Genomic DNA, 21,211 nt, shown 5'->3' with positions numbered 1-21,211 from the left:
CCCTCCTCTCTCCATTTCTCTCTGCCCTATCCAACAACAGTGACATAAAAAAAAACGATAATAATAACTACAAAAAAAAAAGGGCAACAAAAGGGAAAATTAAAAAAAAAGAAATAAAAAAATGTTTATTCCTGTGAAGTACTAGCACATATAAACACTGTGTAAATATAGTTTTATTAGAAGCAAAGGAATTAAATTGCAGTAAGATGACTTGTATTTCTGTTTCCATCCAATACTGACCTGATGTGAGAATTAACTTGGCAACATCTTGTGAAGAATTCCTGGCTTGAGCACATTCTAATATATAATTAGTATCTTTCTATTCAATTTAATCTATTCAATCTTACTATTCAATTTCTTCACCATGTAACCTTATTCTTTTTTTTTTTTTTGGAATTTAAGCATTTCAATGCAGTATGGTATAAGTATGGTATATTTCTGTAAAGGTCATCTCACCACCTCCATTTTAATTTCTGAAGTGGTAAGGAAAATTTGAACTTTCTGAAGTAGTAACGAAAATTCTATCTTTTCCTACAATCATATCACTGTATTACAGCAAAATTCCACAAAAATGTAATACAGTTTGAGAATGTTTTCTCTACCTAATCAAAGGGAATACTAAGAAATATTTAAGGAATTTCTTATATTCTATGAGCTGAGAAATAATATTAGTCGTCCATTGTTACCTCAGGATTTTGGTTCTAAAAAAAGAGGCCCTACTAGCTATCTACAAACAGAGACACCCCCCACCAACTCTTCATCTACACTTTTCCAGCCTTCAGGTTCATGATTAGTCAACAATTTGGCTTCATATGTTAACTCTCTTTTCAGTCATCAGGTTCCAGATGCTAGCATGATGCCAACCAGACTTCGCTGGACAGACAACCCCATCAATGTGTCCTGTCCTGGAGCTCCGCTTCCCCAGAACCCCAGCCCACTAGGAAAGAAAGAGACAGACTGAGAGTATGGATGGACCTGTCAACGCCTATGTTCAGCGGAGAAGCAATTACAGAAGCCAGACCTTCCACCTTCTGTATCCCACAATGACCTGGGTCCATACTTCCAGAGGGTTAAAGAATAGGAAAGCTATCAGGGGAAGGGATGGGATATGGAGTTCTGGTGGTGGGAATTGTGTGGAAATTGTGTGGAAAAGTTGTACCCCTCTTATCCTATGGTTTTGCCAATGTTTCCTTTTTATAAATTAAAAAAAAAAGAGGCCCTAGAAGTTATCTTCTGGGGACGGGGCCGGACAGTGGCACACCAAGTTTAGGGCACAAAAGCACAAGGACCAGAACAAGAATTCTGGGTTTGCACTCTTGCCAGGCTCACCAGGTACTGCGTTTGCAAACAGAGAGCTAGGTGGCCTGGCCTTCATGCTGCTCTGCAGACCTGCCAACCCCCCAACAGTTCATTCAGCAAAAGCCTGTGATGAGTTCCAGAAGGACAAGGTGCCTCTCACAGCCCCAGGGGCTCTGCAAATGGTGTTGACTGCTGTTTAAGCAGCAGGCTTGGGGATTGGGGGGCTCATTTAGAAGCCACAGAGCACAGCACACACTCTCTGACTCTTCTCTCATTTTGCTTTTGCTCATCTTTAAAAATATATATATATATACATATATTTATTTATTTATTTATTTATTTATTTATCTTACTGTGCGCACACATGAAGGAGAGAGAGAGATACAAAGAGAAAGACACACAGAGAAAGACCAGAGTCCTGCTCTGCTCTGGCTGATGGTGATGCTGGGGATTGAACCTGGGGCCTCAGAGCCTCAGGCATAAAAATCTTTTGGTAAACCATTATACTGTTTCCCCAATCCCTCTTTGTTGATATTTTTAGAAAAAAAAATGTTAAAATTGTCACTCTCTGGAGTCAGCCAGTAGCACAGAGGGTTAAGCGCATGTGGAGCAAAGCACAAGGACAGACATAAGGATCCCGGTTCCAGCCCCTGGCTCCCCACCTGCAGGGGAATCGCTTCACAAGCAGTGAGGCAGGTCTGCAGGTGTCTATCTTTCTCTCCCCCACTCTATCTTCCCCTACTCTCTCCATTTCTCTCTGTACTATCCAACAACGACGAGATCAACAACAACAATAATAACAACAATAAAAACAACAAGACCAACAAAAACGGAATACATAAATAAATATTTAAAAAACAAAAATAATTCTGGGTTTGACAGGATGGCAGAGGACCTAGTGGGCATTGTATTGCTGTGTGGAAAAATTAGAAATGTTATGTATGTACAAACTATTGTATTTACTGTCAACTGTAAAATATTAATCCTCCAATAAATAAACAGAATTCAGGTTCCAGTCCCCAACTTCCCATCTGCAAAGGGGTCGCCTCACAAGCAGTGAAGCAGGTCTGCAGGGGTCTTTCTCTCTCCCTCTCTATCTTCCCTTCTTTTCTCAATTTCTCTCTGTCCTATCAAAACCAAAAAAACTCGGGGGAAAAAAAAAGACCACAGGGGCAGTAGATTCCTAGTGCAGGCACTGAGCCCCAACAATAATCCTGGAGGCAAAAAAAAAAAAAATAGGATGATGTTATCTCCTAACAGCACACTTCTAGTAATTATTGCAAACTAGATGAAAATGATAACTTGTTTATTTTAAAAAAATGTGTTTACTGGGATAGATATGCAGAACAACTGCTCTAGCACAAGCAATGCTGGGGACTGAATCCAGAGCCTCAAGCTTTTCAGAACTGCCCTTCAACCAATGAGTCACCTCCCTGACTGCTGAAAATGATCATTTTAAACTACATCTGTAATAACTGTGAAATGTGTTAGAGAGATCAGCAGCACCCTTTTTTTTTTCTAAGACAAACAACAAACAGTAATACTTTACCTTGAAAAAAACACACTACAAAGTGGTCTTAGAAGAATATGTAAAGCAATTAAATTACATTGTTGTTTAGATTATCTGTTGTAATAGTTTAAGAATAATAAAACCCACCACACATCTTCAAAGGTTTTTTTTTTTATTCCTATTACCTTTATTTATTGATTGGATAGAAATCCAGAAGGAAGGGGGAGGATAGAGAGGAAGAAAGAAAGACAGACAGCTGCAATATTGCCTCCCCACTCATGAAACTTCTCCCCTTACAGTTGGGGATCAGGGGCTTGAATCTGGATCCTTGCACATTGTAACCTGTGCATTAAACCAGGTGCACCAGTAGCCAGCCCCCATCTTAAAAGTTTGCAATGGGTGTTTGTGCTAAATTTTTTACTGAGACACTTCTTGTATCTAGTTGATTAGTGTATGACATGATAAGAAGAGAAGTTAGAAAAGCTACTCAAGCCTCAATATTAATGCAACAGAAGTGAAAGAAAAGTACTAAAGTTATTATCTGTGCTCTGTGGCTCAGATGAGAAAACCTGACTGAAAAACTGCAATGGCTCACAAGAAAAAAAAAATGAAGATCTGATTATACAGAATTTAAGTACAACATCTAGACCTACTTAAAATACTGAAGACCTGGGTCTTGGCAGGAATATGTTCTAATTTGGCAAACAGATAAGTTACAGATCCAACTGGCAGTTGATACAGCTTGTCTTTTCTTTGAAAGATGTACAACCCAACTTCAGACATGCCAGACACAAAGTCTGAAGAACCCTAAACACAACCTGTAAGACACTGAACAAGAAACTTTGCAGTGTTTTATTTTTTATTTGGTCCTCCCTTTCTGATAACCATTCCAAAGACAGTGCTGCAATATTCTTGTGCCTTTAACGTGAAAGGAAGAAGGGGTGACTTGAAGAAAATAAAACAATTATGGGAGTCGGGTGGTAGCTCAGCGGGTTAAACACACGTGGCGCAAAGCACAAAGACAGGCATAAAGATCCCGGTTTGATGCCCAGGCTCCCCACCTGCAGGGGAGTCGCTTCACAGGCGGTGAAGCAGGTTTGCAGGTGTCTGTCTTTCTCTCCCCCTCTCTGTCTTCCCCTCCTCTCTCCATTTCTCTCTTTCCTATCCAACAACGATGACAATAATAGCCACAACAATGATAAAATAGCAAGGGTAACAAAAGAGAATAAATAAATAAATAAATAAATAAGAAAGAAAGAAAACAATTCTTCATCTGTAACACTTAGACTCCTACATTTTTAGGGTATGTATTTGTAAACGTATATATGTATATATTTTATTAGGGGGATTAATGTTTTATAGTAAATACAGTTGTTGGTATGTATAAATTTTCTGTTTTCTGCAAAACACTCTCACCTTCAGCCTAGGTCTATTTTTCAGATTTTATGTCTCCCAAATATGTATCCTATATAAATGGAGTGCATCTATTTATATATATATTATGATTTTAAATTCATATAAATGTTTGTAAAAGACCTTTATTCTACATGTGCTTATATGTCCTATATATGTGATGATACATAATAATATATACTGTGTCTATATTACAGTATATAGCACAGGACATAATGCTATATACATTAACATACCATATATGTGCCATATCATATATGTACATATACAAATACAAATATACAGATAAATCTGGTTGATGTGTTTTATTGCAATTAGGGTGAGAGTGGGAAGGAAGTGGAAGAAAGAAAATAGATCCTAAGTAGACTGTTGAGATCCCTATGCCATATTATATGAAGAGAATCTCAGGGTCGGTCCAAGCATTTGTTTTCAAAAAGGAGGAGGAGGAGAAGGAAGAGGAAAAGGAGGAAAGAGAGAGAGAGAGAGAGAGAGAGAGAGAGAGAGAGAGAGAAGAGGAGAAGTGGAAACATCCTAAATTTACAACACTCAAGTGACCTCACTGTCACAGTCATTTACACTCAGGGACTCAGCTGGCTTTTAGACACACACAAGCAGGTTGTGTCACATCTGATAATTTAAGGAGATGAATGACCTCATCTAATTATCACACACAGTTGGCTCTGTGATGAGTTACCATTCCCCCATGTTTATTACCATGAAGTATTAATATAAATTTTAAACGATTATTCACCGCAGACTTGACATCATGTATCAATCTCTGGGGAGCTGAGCTACACATGCACAATAAAATTTTACCTCATGAAAATTAATTCTCATTTTTACATTTATATTGACAGGAAAATCAGGTGTTTTGAGACAAGACCAGGCCTTCTACATGTTAAGTCAGAGCAATCTGCACACCCCCATTGCGTCCATCCTCTTGAGGCTTCAATGGCCCATTTGTTTGCCTCCCCTAACATTTTTGCAGATGCAAATTTACCTCAATTCTAATTCATGCCAAAGAAGGAATGTTATTGTTAAAGTATCAAAAACCATAACAATCTCACACATTCTCATCTATGGCAAATGTCAAAACAGGTGGAATATAAAGACAGGTCCCCAGCACTTGATAATTTGCTGCTTCAATGGTTATCAAGGTGTACTCACTGATCACAAGATTAACATGCAGTTTCAACTTAAACATTTCTTTCTTCCACAAATGAATTCAAAATGTGAAACAGACATTCTAAATGTTTTTACTTCTGCCAAGAAGAGAACTCAGTGATGATAAAAGGTTGACCTCCATTTATACTGTAAAGTGAAAGAGTGGGGTTAAATAAAAGTAATCATCAGTTGAATGAATAAAATGAAAACTGGCCTTTTCCAGCATCTTCTTGGCAGATTCTTACCGACTTCTGTGTTGGTTACTAGAAATGCAACTGATCTCAATTTTAATAATCTTTGCTCACCCAATTTGCAGGGTTGTCTGGAATCATTTTTATAAACATCATGGACAAATTGCTCTGTTCATTTCCAAATATTCTGTCCTGAAGTTAAAAACTCAGTCTTTCACAATGAGAGGTTATCAGTGGCAGTTATGACTTAAAAATAGATCAGCCTCCTGTGGTACAGTTCTCACACAACAGGTGCTAGCTAAAATGTCAAGATAAAACACAGAAATTCCTTTGTGGTTTTCCTTTCTTCATGATCCCTTTTAGGATGTATGTCGTGTCCTTAACCTAGAGGTAGAACACTTCATTCATTCTAGTCCACTGCGTCCCCTCACATTTCCTTTTTATGCTTAAAGGCTACACAAGTTTTATGGAGAAACATTTATAAGACCTGCTAAACTTCCTTTCCCCATTCATTCCATGTTTTTTCTCATGACCAAATGATATACTAGCAGATAAATCTAGCTTATTGGAACTTTATCATCAATTCATGATCTCCTTTCTTTTAAGATTTTATTTATATTAATGAGAAAGATAGGAAGAGTGAGAGAAAGAACCAGACATCACTCTGGTACATGTGCTGCCAGGATTGAACTCAGTGTCTCATGCTTGAGAGAAACTACAAGTGATACAAATAAAACCTGACCACTGAACAGTTCTTCAAACTTTTCCCTTGCACTAATGATCCTCATGAGGTAACACTTTTTCAGGATGTTTTGCAGATGGAGAAACTGAGACTTAAGAACTCTTCTCTATTTTACACTGATTCCTTTTCTTCTTCAACCTCGAATGCAGTCAATCACAACTGAAGGAGTATAATAATAAATACTAACACACCAGAGCTCCCATCATAGAAAGGCAGGAAAGTATAGCAATTTAATTTAAGACACAAAAATCAAGTTGTTTTTTATCATACTTTAGCTCCTAAGGAAATCCAAAGAAATTTGTCATACATTAAACTTTTCTTACCAGGAAATCAAAAATCATAATGTCAATCCTTATTTTAGGGAACTAGTTTGAATAATAGATGGGCTGAAAAACATTGAAGGTATTAATTCATAGCATCTAGCATGAGTTCAGAACCTTCAGATAGCAGTACAGCGGTAACTGAAAGCAATATATTAACAACTGAAAGCTGTTAGTGATTACTAGTGTCCAAATGGGATGCATTGGATCGACCTTCCCGTGGTGCATCCTGTGAGTACCCATTCATTGGGGAAACTGATGATCCTTCCTAGCCGACTGAATCCACATGGTTCCCAGTCACTTTCAAAGCCATTAACTGGCTACGGAAGAAGGGCAAACGCTAGAAGAAGAAGAAGTGTCCAAATATTCCACAGGTAGAGATATCAAGAATAGTTCATATTAACTATTTAATAGGGGAAAAAAAGAGCAAAATTATACAAGTGGCATAAACATACCACCCTCACCCCTGACAGGAATCACAATGGTAGTTTTTAACATTGTACTGGTAACAGTAACATCAAAACTGATTCTAGTTCTGCTAGCATTTGCATCTTGGAAAATGCAAAGAACTGTTATCTTCATAGCTGTCAGTATTTTCTTTCTTGGCCTTCAGAAGACGTCCTGAGATGCCTCTGTAGGGGTTGACTAGGGGATGTTCTGCAAGAATATCTGTCAGTGGACTGCAATCAAATTTATTATTTTGCTTTACTGACAACGATCTGTCTCAATTCAAATTTCTGTCATCCACTAGAAACTAGATATGGAAGAGGCATTAGTATCATAGGGCAGTTACCTAATACTGTCGAAAATAAATACTAGCTGTCAAAAGCACAAAATATTCATTTGTTTTTACCTTTCATTGATATTTCTGTAATAGTTTCCTATCCTAAGCAAATACATTTATTAAGTCTAATAATGTTCTATAAAATCAAGTGGATCTTTTTGTTTGTTTGTTTCAATTCCCACCAGGTTTATTCTTGGGGTTCAGTGCCTATATGATGAATCCACTGCTCCCAGTGGTCATTTATTCCTTTTTTTTCTTTTAACTATTTTTCCTTCTTTGTGATAGGATAGAGAAAAATTGATGGGTAAGGAAGCTAGAGATGGAAAGAAAAAGAGACACCTACAGACCTACTTCATCACTGGTGAAGCACACCCCCTGGAATTTTAGGGGTGTGAACCTAGGTCCTTGTACCCTCAATGAAGTGTGTCATTGTTGGGCCCTGGTTAAACACACATATTACAGTGCTCAAGGATCCGGGTTCAAGTCCCTGGTCCCCACCTGCAGGGGATAGCTTCACAAGTGGTGAAGCAGGTCTGTAGGTGTCTCTCTGTCTCTCTCCCACACTATTTCCCCCTCCCCTCACAATTTCTCTTTGTCTCTATTCAAAATAAATAAATAATGATTAAAAAATTAAAAAGAAGAAAAAGTCTAATCTCTGAATCTTAAAATTTGAACATCACTAATGTATAACAATTACATTTCTAAATCATGTTATTCCTTCTTTAGAATAGAATCTTATTTGAAACTCTCTTTCAAAGACATCTAAAATGAATTAAAAATATCCTATATTCCAGTCATTTTTTTTAATTCTTGAGGCTGTTTCATATTTCAAAAGTTACTTGGTAATAAACTGTTTTGGGCTTGACCCTTTCTTCATCTGTTTCTGTCGAAACATTTATCCATCAATCATGGCCACTTCTCTCTTTTCCTATCTTTGCCATTTGGCCTTTTCCCTCAGATAAATTTAAAATTTCCCTCTGGTAACTCTTGTATAATTGTCTGTACATCCATTTCAATTCCCTAGGAGCTTTTTTCTAAGAATTGCCTCTTCTTATATCTATGATAATAGCATTTTGCCTGTTGCAAAGTAACACCTCAGAATGAGATTCCACCATCGTGTAAAGAACTGATTCAAGTCAGGCAATCAAAATCTCTTTTTAAAAAAACTATCTCTTGGTCAGAACTGAGTGAACTTTAGAGAGTTGTCTGGCTCTCATTCAGACTGTAAACATTTTTAAGAAGTTTGCTTTAGACTAGAATTTTAGTCTCAAAGCAGTTCAAATCAATAATGGAGAAAATGTAAATCCTCCCTGCTAATCAATATTATGATCACCAAGAAGCACATAAAGTCAAATTTGCAGGAAGTGGGGCTGGGTGGGGACACACTTGATTGAGTGCAGACATTACAGTGTGCAAGGACCTGGGTTCAAACTTCTGTCCCCACCTGTAGCAGGGAGTTTGGTAAGTGATGAAGCCATGCTGCAAGTTTCTCTCCCAAAACGTCCACTCTTCCCCTTCCCTCTAGATTTCTCTGTATAAATCCAAAATATATAAAATTATATATATAATTTTGCAGGAAGAGAGAAGAATGAGAATTCAAACAAAGGAAAGCAGAGGTTGGAGAAGACACGGTGCTCATGGCAGTCCCATCCTTTCAGTAACTGTTGGCATATCATGGTTTTGATTCACATAATTAGTCTTCTAGCTCTGCTACCACTAAAAAATTATTTTCCTTAATGGCTTGAAATAGACCTATGGTTTTCTACTACTTGCAATCCTAAATGGTCTAATAACTCATATATTTTAAAAGCAAAAGTATGATAAATCTTTTAAACTGGGAGTTCCGGGAGGCGTGGCCATGGAAGAACTGGGACCAAATCACCTCTCCTCCCAAGACAACAAATAAATACAAGAGACCCAACTGAAGGTCATAATCTACAGCTGAAAGTTCTGCAGCCTCAGGTGGGTGCTCATGTGCAGTTGGGGCAAAAAGGGGCACTGGCGCAGGATGAAGAACAGCAAAGTGAAATCAGAGCTCTGGGTGATGCAGGCGCTGAGCTGTACCATTTTGGCAATTTCACTTTAGGCTCAGCAATAAAGTAACATTGTTCCTAGTGCTGGAAGAAAAGAGATAGGGGCTTAAAACCTCCTACATGAAATGTACATTTCCTTTCCTTCAACAGCCTCTCCAGTAGTTGGCATTTCTTTCTTTTCTAATGTATGACATTCTCAGAGGTGTATAGTGGTATCCCATTGCTTTTATTTACAGTTCCCTGAATATCAGTAACTTTGAGTATTTTTTATATATCTCTTCATCTTTTTTCTTTTCTTTCCTTTTTTTAATTAATAAAAGGATAGACAGAGAATGAGCCAGACATTATTTTGGTACATGTGCTGCCAGAGATCCAACTCAGCACCTCAAACTTGAGAGTCCAACGCTTTATCCGCTGCACCACTTCCCAGAACACACTGTTGATCTTTTTTTTTTTTTTTTTTTTTTTTTTTTGCATCCAGGGTTATTGCTGGAGCTCGGTGCCTGTACTACAAATCCACTGCTCCTGGAATCCATTTTCCCCATTTTTTTTTACCCTTGTTGTTATTATTATTATTTTTAAATAAAACAAAAAGAAGTTGAGAGAGGAGGAGAAGGCAGAGAGGGAAAGAGAAAGATCACCTGCAGACCTGAAGCAGAGCCCCCTGCAGGTGCACTTAACTCGCTGAGCTACTGCCTGGGCCCCCTTTATGCATGTCTCTTCCCTCATTATTCAGTAGGGTGGTTTATTTTTTTTTTACTGTTGAGTTTGATGACTTCTAATAGATTAACAGTCATCTACAGAGAATACAAATTCAAAAGATTCATTAGTGAGTCTATTATCTACAATTCCATCAGTTTATTATTTCATCTATGTTTTCTAAAGGAAGTTCACAGTAACTTAATATATTAGAGATTTTTTTTTATATTAGAGATCTTGAAAGCAACTTCAACTCTTTTTTCTTCCTGATCCCCCCAAGAAGGCTTGAAATGTTGCTTCATTGTTGAAACACTGTTTCATGCTTGACTTCCCTTTCCCATTGCCAAGGTCTATGATTTTAGACCATATATATTTCTGATCATTGTAAAATAGTCTACTAAATGCTCTTTTGCCTCCCCCAAATTTAAACTCTTTATTCCCTCTTCCACACACAATAGTTCAAACCCTTATTTCTTAATTTTTAATTCTTAAAATTTAAGTAAAGGCCAAATTTGTCTCAGTATGCAAAGATGAGATACCACAAATATCCATCAACTTTGAACACTGTCTCATCACAAGCTAATAGGAAGTAACATTAATGCAGAAATCCTAAAACTAGACAAACCCAACAGTCCAAGTCTTACCATCTTGCCCCACACAAGAGGCCTGTGTCTTACTCAAAACAGATCATGCTTCTATGCATGCTCTGTGTTTTTCCTTGGTAATGTTTTGGTCTACCTACTGCTTCATAGCCAGCTTGGTGTTGTCAGTGTCTTCCTTGGGGGCTTTTTCTCTCAATTTATATACCTGGCATGTAGTTCAGCATACTACATAATTTTCACTGAATGGTAATAATCACATTAATCACTGAATTAAGTTACATTTGATGTTAAAAATGTTTGATGATGAGATATTTAAAGATAGTGTAAATTAACTTTTCATAAAGCAAAGATGTAGTAATTAACTCTAAATAGTCAAGTGTACTGTCCAGAAGCTTATACCTGCATACAAATTTTTATTTCTTATAATTTAATAAAGAAAAATTACTATCAGAATTTATTATTAGCACTTGAGCTTTAGTATATCAATATGTCTTGTATTATAATATCAACAAACCATTTACAAATTACTTCTCCAGGATCTTATAAAACAAGCAAATAAACAAAATCTATTCCCTTCCATTTTTTGAGATCTAGACAAAAGTATTGTCTTTGGTCTCTAAGGTGAATTTCCATGTATGAATATTTCTGTGCATCAAATTTCTTCAACAATTTCCCTATAAAGGAAAGTGTTCAGTGGTAAAAGAAAGTCCCCCAAAATCGTAAGTGTCAATTCAACTGATACGAACTGAAACTGAAATCTCATCACAGGTAATTTTGAGGGAAAAATCCTATAAACAACCCTCCCATTTGGTTTGATAGTAAATGGAAATAACAAATTCTTAATAACAGCAAGTGTGTGAGGGAAGGGAGGAGCACATGCAATTATTTGCATATTTTAATTCATATTAACATGTTGGTAGTTCACCAGGAGTCCAACAACAAAAAATTTCATGAAAAAAGAACTCAGAACAGACAATAAGACTAGCCCAAATCTGTATGCAGCATGAGCAAAAAAAAAAAAAAAAAATTCCATAGATTTTTTTCTAACTTGTTGTTCTATTTATGATGCATATTTTTAAATATATACTATTTTTATTCAGCAGAAAAATATAGTAAGCATTAAAATAACATTTAGTCACAAATGTACTACATTTAGACTCAAAGAGAACTTTAAATATTGCTTCATATATAATAGCCTAATTCCCAATTATTGAAATTGCAAAAATGTGTCAGAATATTGAGGCCAGTGTCAATCTTTTCTTTTTAGAGAATATTGATAGAATCAATATAAAGAGCAAATTTTAAAGAAGCAATGGTTCTTTCTTGACTTTTTTTTTTCCTCTTTTCCTCCAAGGTTATCGCTAGGGCTCAATGCGTGCACTACGGATCCACTACTCCTGGCGGCCAATTTTTCCAGTTTTTTGCTGGATAGAGAAATTGAGAGAGGAGGAAAGGATAGACAGACACCTGAAGAACTGCTTCACCTCCTGTGAAGTGGAACCACCCCTTGGCCCACAGCAGATAGGGGGATAGGAAGCCAGGGACTCGAACCAGGTTCCTTGTACCACTTCTTGCGCTTCGTACTATGTGCGTTTATCCCGGTGTGGCTACTGCCCAACCTCCCTTTCTAGACATTTTTTAGATTACTACTATTGTTTATTATTGTATATTGAATCACACGTGCATGTGCGCACACACACACACACACAAAGTCCCTATATATGGGGGGGGGCTAACTTTATGATCTACAATAAAATGTCATAACCTGCATGCATTTATCCTTTTTTTGCCAGAAAACATCAACACTAAATATGCTTAAATCATATTAATAAAATATTTCATATATAAGTGCAAAAAATAAAATCTCTTAGTATAAAAAACTCAAAGATCTTCATATAGATACCCAATACCTCGATGCTTTAGTTTCTTTCCATACTTATTTGTTTAAAATACGTCAAAATGCTCTGAGAATCATAATACCTTCATTACTTATCAATTATGTTAATAGTGTGTCCTTTCAGGACTTCATTGAGCATTTTCTAGCTGCTTTATATACAATGCTCTATTTGATTCTTTTGATAAGTTACTTTGAATGCTGGTGTTACAAAAGATATTTATAAAGATTTAGAAGTTGACAAGACATTGAGGTCTTGATGGTGACGGAGGATTTAAGCTGGTGGTAGAAGTGGTGTACATAAACTTATTACAGGGATATAAGAAATTATACTTATGTGACAACTGTTCTGTAAATCATTATTTCTCTAATAAAAAGTTTTATATTTCCCTACAAATAACTGTGAATTAGCAAGATGCTGACATGCATATGTGTATTTATAAATTTATTGTGCTCAGATTTTTCTACCCTAAGCAAACCACTAGAAATCTGCAAAATACACATACATAGGCATGTATACACATAATACATATATATACACACATAAGTTACCCATAAAATGGAATATTGTTAATAGCACAAACTAGACAAATTACCTTATTATTCATACAATATCATTTTGAACATTCAAGACAGGTGGGAAAGGGCAGATTTTTTTTTTCTTCACAAAGAGCTACCATTTTTCTTTCTTTTTTTTTTTTTTTTTTTGCCTCCTGGGTTATTATTGCTGGGGCTCGGTGCCTGCACCATAAATCTACTGCTCCTGGAGGCCTTTTTTTTTCTTCTTCTTCCCCCCTTTTGTTGCCCTTGTTGTTGTAGCCTTGTTGTGGTTATTATTGTTGTTGTTGATGTCGTTGTTGTTCGATAGGACAGAAATAGAGAGAGGAGGGGAAGACAGAGAGGGGAAGAGAAAGACTGACACCTGTAGACCTGCTTCAGTGCTTGTGAAACGACTTCCCTGCAGGTGGGGTGCCGGGGGCTGGAACCAAACCGGGATCCTTAGGCGGGTCTTTGTGCTTTGAGTCAATTGGGCTTAACCCGCTGTGCTAACTCCCGACCTACCATTTTTATTTCAAGTGGCAGTGAAAACTACTGTCTTTTTCTTTAAACATGGTAAAAATACAGCATAACTATCTTCATGTTTGTACTCCAAAAAGAAAAACCGAATCATATGTATTCAACATGTTTGGCCACTTTGGCACAATTCCAAATTTACTAAAAAGCAACCATACAAGAGGAACACCCTTGGAAAGGCTTGTGGTGCTCTGCAAAGAGAGTAAATGAAAAGAAGGACTGGTTGGCACAGAGTGACACTATGCCTGATGTGCACTATAAACCTTCAGTAAATGTGGAGTGGATATAATGGTACAGAATTCCTTGCTCTTGTAAGCAGCTTACATGCTTTCTGAAATACTATTACAAATAGTTCTTTTAATATAAACGATGGAAAATTAACACTATAGAGACAATAAAATTACTTTTTAGAAATATTGAAACAAACTGATTTTTCAATCTTCTAAATATATTTATGTTAAAACTGATCATGTCCATATACGTAAGATACTTAAGGAAACCAGCAACATGGTTTGCCAAAAAAATTAATTTCACTAGTCATGTATATCTCACTTTAAGATGATAAATGGTTTTTAGACACATTAGGAGAAAAAGCTGTAAATTCAGAAAAGCACATCTCTTTCTTGGAAATTTGCATCCATATTGAGAAATAGAGAAAAGAATAAAACTCCCCGCTTGTGTTTTATATATAAGTACTCTGGAGATCACATTAGTCATTTTTTTTATTCAAAATTTTATCGTTTTTAGATTCCTGAATACACTACTACTTCTCATAAATATGTTCTTCCAAATGCAAATACTATATTTGAATAAAATACATAAATTGCCTGTAACGTTTGGTTTTTGCAAAATGTTACAAAGTGCAAGCCTAACAGAAAATGCATTTTATCATTTTTAATCACTTCTGAAAATATAAGAATGTATTCAGTGAGGTTTCTTTGAAGAAGAGGCATGGCAGCGCTTCTAACCTATTTTCATAATCAACTTCCTTTAGAGTCTGATATTATAAGTACTGTTAAATTAAAATTAAAATAGAGAAAGTCAAAACATAATAATGAAGTCAGATTTTATTACCTTTAGAAATCATGATTTGTTTTAATTCTTAAATCTTCTCAAATATTTTTCAGATTATATCCATTTCAACTGGCTTACTTATATACCAATTTATGCACCTACACATATGTATCTATGCATAAATAATAGTAAGTTTAGCAACAAGTTGCTACTTACATGGAGAAATACATCTACTATTGCATATTTTAGGTATGCACCTGTGGAATAATGTCGTGTCATTAAGTTGAAAAGAAATTAAATATCTTAGAAAAGAGGTTTATAACAATTTATTGTTTAGATTTTTACATTTAATATTTTATCTCATATATTTGTGAAAAGGCATATTTATGCCTTATGTTAGTATGTGAACAAAAATTGGTAAGTCCCAATGAGAATATATGGCACTTCTAAAACATGAAAAAAGATACCCATTCCAATGTCATACAATAGAGAAATTCCTTTTCTATAGCCTGTAAGTGTAAATTTCACTAATAACCGAAAAATAAATGTTGTCATAAATATTTCAATCCAATGTACTGTTATTTCATGGGGTATATACTTCTTTTTGATATCTATAATTATTACCAATAAATCTATTTCAATACACTGTCTAAATTAAAATCCCCATTTATCAGTGGGTTCTCAGCCAATTCTTGATTGGCATTTTAATATGACTAAGATAAAAGTCTAGCATGGGTAATAGAAATTGATTTACAAAACTGAATTAAGAAATAATTTAAGTTAACATTATAATACTGCATACCATACCTATTACCCTGAATTTTTAAAATATGTGTCAAAAAATTATTTCTACAAACTAGAGTTTCTTTTTTGAAAACTGTATTTTAAATTACCAGTATAACACCTGCATTCTATGACATGAAGATGATGTATTTCCTATTTATATATAAACCACACACGCATTAGGTGGTTACTACCATATGGCATGTTTCTTTCACACTAGAGAAAGAATTCTGTATAGATTATTCTGCCTGAAAAAAATCAATTTTGTGTTAACTCTTAGAAGAGTTTAACTATTTTAATCTTGACTATGCTATATAAGGATGCATACTTAAAAAATAAAATATTAAAGATTATACTTAGAGTAGTGCTATGTTTTACTATAATATGGTTTAAGCAAATGTTATTGTAAAATCTCTATCCACTTAAAAATAAACTTAAAATATTAACTCTAATTAAAGTCCTAGTCTGAAGAACACCTAATTCATTTTATAGTATGTTGATGGCATGATTTTCCTCTGTTAATACAAAATTACATTGTATTAGGTTTATTCTGAAAAGTAAAACCCATAAAAATCCCCCAAACCTTTTACTAATGATTTTCAGAGAAATATATACATAAGTATAATATTCCATCTTTAGTGAGCACTTTGTACTCAGCTTGTATAAATTTGAATATTTCCCAGTGGCTTGAGTTTTTCCTGATAAACATTCCTTAATAATCTTTTTTTCTTACAAGAAAAGCAAATGGCACCACATCTTGATGAAATTAATGCTGCTTTTTTTTTTTTAGCTTATTCAGAAATCTGACATGAAGTACGTCAGCTATGATTTCTATTCTCCTCAGATGGTACTACTAACTTTTCAAATAGCTGAAGATGTAGAAGTCTTATAAAAATGTCTTTAATATTCCCTACTAGAAACTTAGCTCTACACAATGTTTTATTGTGTTTTTATTTCATGAAACAATGTTTCACTTAATTTGAAAATAGCTTAAGTTCCCATTGGTAAAAATAAAATTCAAATTATTTCAAGGGAAAGACGGTTGTAGTTTCCCAATTCCTATGTTTTGCTCACAAACTTCCTTCTAGTTTCTAATGAATTTTTACGTATGAAAATTTAATTAATTTTAGGAAAGCATTCACTGCAGATGCCCTGACAATAAAGATGTTTTACATTAATTTTATCATGGTATGTTAAGAAACTAAAAGTTATATTTTGAAAAGTTGTGTCATGTGTGATAATGCCTTCTCTACAAATAACAGAAAGTTGTAAACTATAAGTTCAAATATATCGATTATACCTCTTAAGAATGTGTAGAATGAACAAACTGACTCCTTTTTAAAGAGCCAGTACTTTGATTCAAAATGCAAGCAGATCACTTGAGTTCTCCCTTTATAAGCCAATTTACAAAAGACTAAAATTTTAGAAAATAAAAATGCTATTTCTTAATGAGACTGACTGATTTTGAAGCATCTTTAAGGTGATTACTATTATTTTTATCTTTCAAAATAACGACTTGGAACACCCTGCCAATTAAAGGAAGATCTACAGATGGCATATACCCTTTTGCTTCATAACAAAAAGAATCTACAATCATTTTTATGGAAGATGTCTAAAAAAAGAACATGATTGTAAATCAACTACAATTAAAAAAAGACATTTCCCTTCTTCGGGTTAGAAGGTGCATCTTTTAAACGCTTGCATTGACACCTAACACTAAAATACTTTATACTGAATTTTAAATAGTAGCTTCAGGGTTTCAATTGGTAAAGATTCACTGTTAGAAGAAAAAAAAAAACTGTATCCAACACTAAACCAACAAAGGACAGCAAATAATTCCCAACAGTATAAATACCGGGAAGGCTACCTTGGGCTTTGTTTTTGTTATGTAAAATGCATTAAAGTGACTCATCCACTTAAGATTACCTACTCTTAGAAGCTTTAAAGTAGCTTCAAGAACCGAAATAAATGCTTTCCCAGAATGCCTGATAGGTTATTCAGCGTGTTTTAAAATATGTATATATTTGTAAGTGCCACACTGACTTTGACTCTTTTTCCAGCATAAAAGAAGAGGGAATTGTTATTTTTCATTCTCTTCCTGCCTGCCGTGTGACTACAACCAACCCCCTTTAAGCACTCTATTTCTAGCATCGCAAAGAGGTGTTTTTTTTTAAGTTATTTTAGAAATGTTAAAAATAAGAGAAAATTTCAGGAGACCCTGGAAACGCTCAGTTCCTCCCTTCAAGCATAAATTCTATTAATTCTAGGAGCAGAAATCACGGGTCTGAGGGCACTGAGATATTTGAAATAACAAGTGTGGGAGGTTGAATCGCGTGGTCCTGTGTATCAGTGTGCCCGCAGGGTGGACAGCACTCTGCTCCAGGGAGCAAACATGCTTCCTATGAAAAAGGCTGTCAAGTGAGCCCAGTAATCTAGGATCTAAACGAGTTTGGACACTGTAGCAATCAGCCAGCAGTCGGACGGCTAGGTCTGTGCAAAGTCCACTATACCCTGAAAAGCCTGCATTTGCCTATTTGCCAGAGAGTCAACCAAAACACAACTTTTGATGGGACTAGGTCTGGTGTGAGGGAGCTTATCTGGTAGTCCACTGCCCCCCCACACCACCACCCAACCCCCGCACGGATAAATAAACTCTGTAGCTGAAGTCGGAAGAATCCTTTTTCAGAAATCGACCGAGTCGCCGGGAGTTGTTGCCAGCCCTTTCCCGGGACAGCCCAGCCCCGGCGAGGCGCTGGAGACGTCGGTTCGGGGCTCCTTCCAGCTGCGAGCGGCGCGCACCTCCCGCTCGGCCTCTCCAGCTCCCAGCTCCGCTCGCTCGCTCCCAACCCCCACGGGCAGAAAAGCCCTAAACTCCGGAGCAAACCATCGCGCTCTGTTTCCGCGGCATCCCCTACATCCGCACTCCCCAGCCAGCCCCGCCAGGTCCCAGCAACTTACGTGACAGCAGAAGGGAACGGCTCTTCCGACGAGGGGCCGATCAACAAAAATTGGAAAAGTGTCAGAGTCAAGGCCAGCAGGCAGCGAGCAGCCATCTTCACGATCGAAGATCAATCCCGCCTCTCCGCCCAGCTGGAAGGGAGAAGGATCGGCGCTGGGAACCGCAGGAGGAGAAAAGAGCCCGCTACCCGGACTTGGTCTGGAGGGCGGGTGCGCGCGGGCCGGGGGCGCGGCCTCGCGCGGGGGGCTCGGGCGATCGGCGCGCTGGGAAAGGAGGCGGCGGGCGGACCCACTAGGGCGCGTAGGCTGCTCCGCGCCGTGGCCGCCTCGCCTCCGCCGCCATCAAGAGCGACTTTGCAAACAGACCTGGGCGAGCCCGCCGGTGCTCGCTCGCGCGCGTTCTTGCTATCTCTCTCTCTCTCTCTGTCTCCCTCTCGGTTTCTTCCCTGATTTATTCCCTTGATTGCCGAGGAGAAGGAAGAGGCGGAGGCGGGGGCGGAGGAGGGGGTGGCGGCGCTGAGGAGAGCGGTGGGGGTGGATGCAGGAATGGGAGAATGGCAGGCAAGGAGACTTGTGGCAGAGAGAGGCTCCGTCTGGCTCCTCCGGGCAAGTCCGGGGGAGGCGGCAGGGGTGGGCAGCGGGAGGGCCGGGCGTCAGAGCAGTCGGGCGGAGACCGGCCGGGAACAGCCCTCCATACAAGGCAGAAAGGAACTCCCAAAGTCGGCGTGGGCTTGCGGAGGGGGAGCGAACCCTGCCCCGTGGGGCTCCCAGGGGACAGCCAGAAGCCCTGAGAGCATCCACAGCCTGTAAAGACTCCAGCCGACTACTTGGCTAGCTTCTTCGGGGGTTATTTTTGTACAGGCAGGGAGTGTTCCCCTCCACCCTGCACCCCCACCCCCACCCCAGACCTTCTTTCCGGCGCCGAAGCCACTAGTCAGCCCAGGAATCCCGAAGTGATTTGACAGCAAATGTAGGAGGGGTTTGTATTTGCATTTTAGAAGCACCACTTTTGACTCCTTACCAGGTGGCACTATTTACCAGGGAGCTCCAGAGGTTAGAGCCTTTGGCTTGGTCCAAAAGTCATCAGTGGCGGTGGCCCCACGCCCAGGTATGGTTTACCTGACGAGTACAGAGCATCAGGGCCCAGACCGACAACGGGCAAAGAACCTAATGCTGTAAAAATGTCCCCAGTCCCGTCAATAATACAGAGGGGTAGAAGGAGAAATTCTCCATTCAGGGAACACAGTGATTCGAAAAGGGCTTTGTAACATCCTGCTGAGACTGTCTCCTAAAGAATACAATCGCGCTTGCTCAGGCCACAGGCTGTTCTGACTGACAAGACTGACACAGGGTGTATTCACTTTGGGTGTGTAGATGCAGGAAAGGTAGTAGGAACAGGTGGCAGTTTGCAAAAGATGGCAGTAGTGGGTGGGTCTGGGAGAGAAAAGAGGAAATTAAGGGGCAGGGAGAGAGTAGTATGGCCAGACCAGCTTCACCTCCGCTCCCAGGAGAAGCTGTGGAAGGGCTTGCTCGGGCCTTCTTGTAAAAAGAAATGAAAGGTCTTGGATTAAACCTCTCCAGCTCACACAAGTGACCCTTCAAGAGGGACTTGGTGCACCAGAAGCTTTCTTTGCCATCTCAAATTCTTAAGCTCCTTCTAATAGTGTGTTAGAACACTTTTGATATAAAGAATAAAAAACATTTTTCCTGGTGAGAAAAACAGTGGCCATTCTGCATGCGCAGGTGGATGTAAAATCTTTGATGATCCCTTCTTTAGTTTTTTGTTTTGTTTTGTTTTGTTTTGTTGTTGTGGAGGAGAGGCTGAAGGGGGAAAAAATGACCATATTAATTCGGAATTGATAGTCCAGTTCTCTGAAAAAACCTTCCTAAACAGAAAATTCTGATGTTAATATTTACCAGCAAAATGTTTAAAGTGTGTCTGATTTTATGATTATTTTCCAGGACTTCATGCCCCTTACCTCTCCTTTTCCGGCCTTGTTTTATGTTCTCTTGCTCTCCCTGTTGCTCTTTGTTTCTTTTTTCCTACTCTGAGTGGCCTCACAAAAGGCGCCCCACTGCGACTTAACTTAGTTTGTTTTATGCTATGCATAGAGAGTGTGGCAGCAGGAGCTGCTCAAATGAGAGATGAAGTGGGAAGTAATGGGATTGGGAACTAGAGCCTGGGAAGGATATTTTATGTAACTGCAGATAGATAGCTTTCCACGCCAGTATAAGATACCAGTAGTCAAGCCTTCTTTTTCTTTTTCTTTTTTAATGATTCAAAAGCAGATTTTCTTCCCCACCATGAAAATTAAGAATAACAGAATTAGATATCCATTATTGTCTTCGTGATATGTTGGCATCATAATATCCTCACTACATAAAAATATTATAATATTCTTGGTCCATTATTTTGATAATGACTGCAGACTTCCCACAAAGCTACACCATTTCTAATTTTATATATTTAAGAGAAAGAATTTAAAGAACACAATAAACGTCTAGGGAAGGTAAGTCAGCAATCATTCATTATTAATTTTGTTGGCCTTTAAGTCAAGTCTCAGTTTCTTTGGATCACTCTGATAAAGCTCTGTTTTCTAATAATATCTGAATTACAGAAGATATTGCTTCGACAATTCTTACTAAGAGGGCTGGTTGTCAACTGTAAGTCTAAATCATTCATTATTTAATAGTCTGTTGTGAACTGTGCTATTAACTGTTATGTCAACAT

At 37.7% G+C, this 21,211-nt stretch overlaps 1 protein-coding gene across 9 annotated transcripts in view; it reads right to left on the bottom strand.

Moving 5' to 3' along the window:
• The window catches only part of CACNA2D1 (calcium voltage-gated channel auxiliary subunit alpha2delta 1), a 539,106-nt gene extending 519,722 nt beyond the window's left edge, over positions 1-19,384 (bottom strand). For 6 of the 9 annotated variants that reach the window (XM_016190309.2, XM_007527908.3, XM_016190311.2 and 3 more), the window contains exon 1: positions 18,481-19,383. In XM_016190309.2, coding sequence (XP_016045795.1) covers positions 18,481-18,575 — 95 coding nt within the window. In that variant the 5' untranslated portion in view covers positions 18,576-19,383. Of the gene's footprint in view, positions 1-18,480 lie in introns of all 9 variants that reach the window. The other 3 variants (XM_016190308.2, XM_060196324.1, XM_016190310.2) reach the window with 2 other exon arrangements.
• Positions 19,385-21,211: the final 1,827 nt, after the last annotated feature.

This window comes from Erinaceus europaeus, chromosome 8 (genome assembly GCF_950295315.1).
Source record: "Erinaceus europaeus chromosome 8, mEriEur2.1, whole genome shotgun sequence".
In the NCBI taxonomy this organism is placed as follows: domain Eukaryota; kingdom Metazoa; phylum Chordata; class Mammalia; order Eulipotyphla; family Erinaceidae; genus Erinaceus; species Erinaceus europaeus.
Note: the sequence above shows the minus strand (reverse complement) of the source record. Positions and strands in the feature narration are given on the sequence as shown.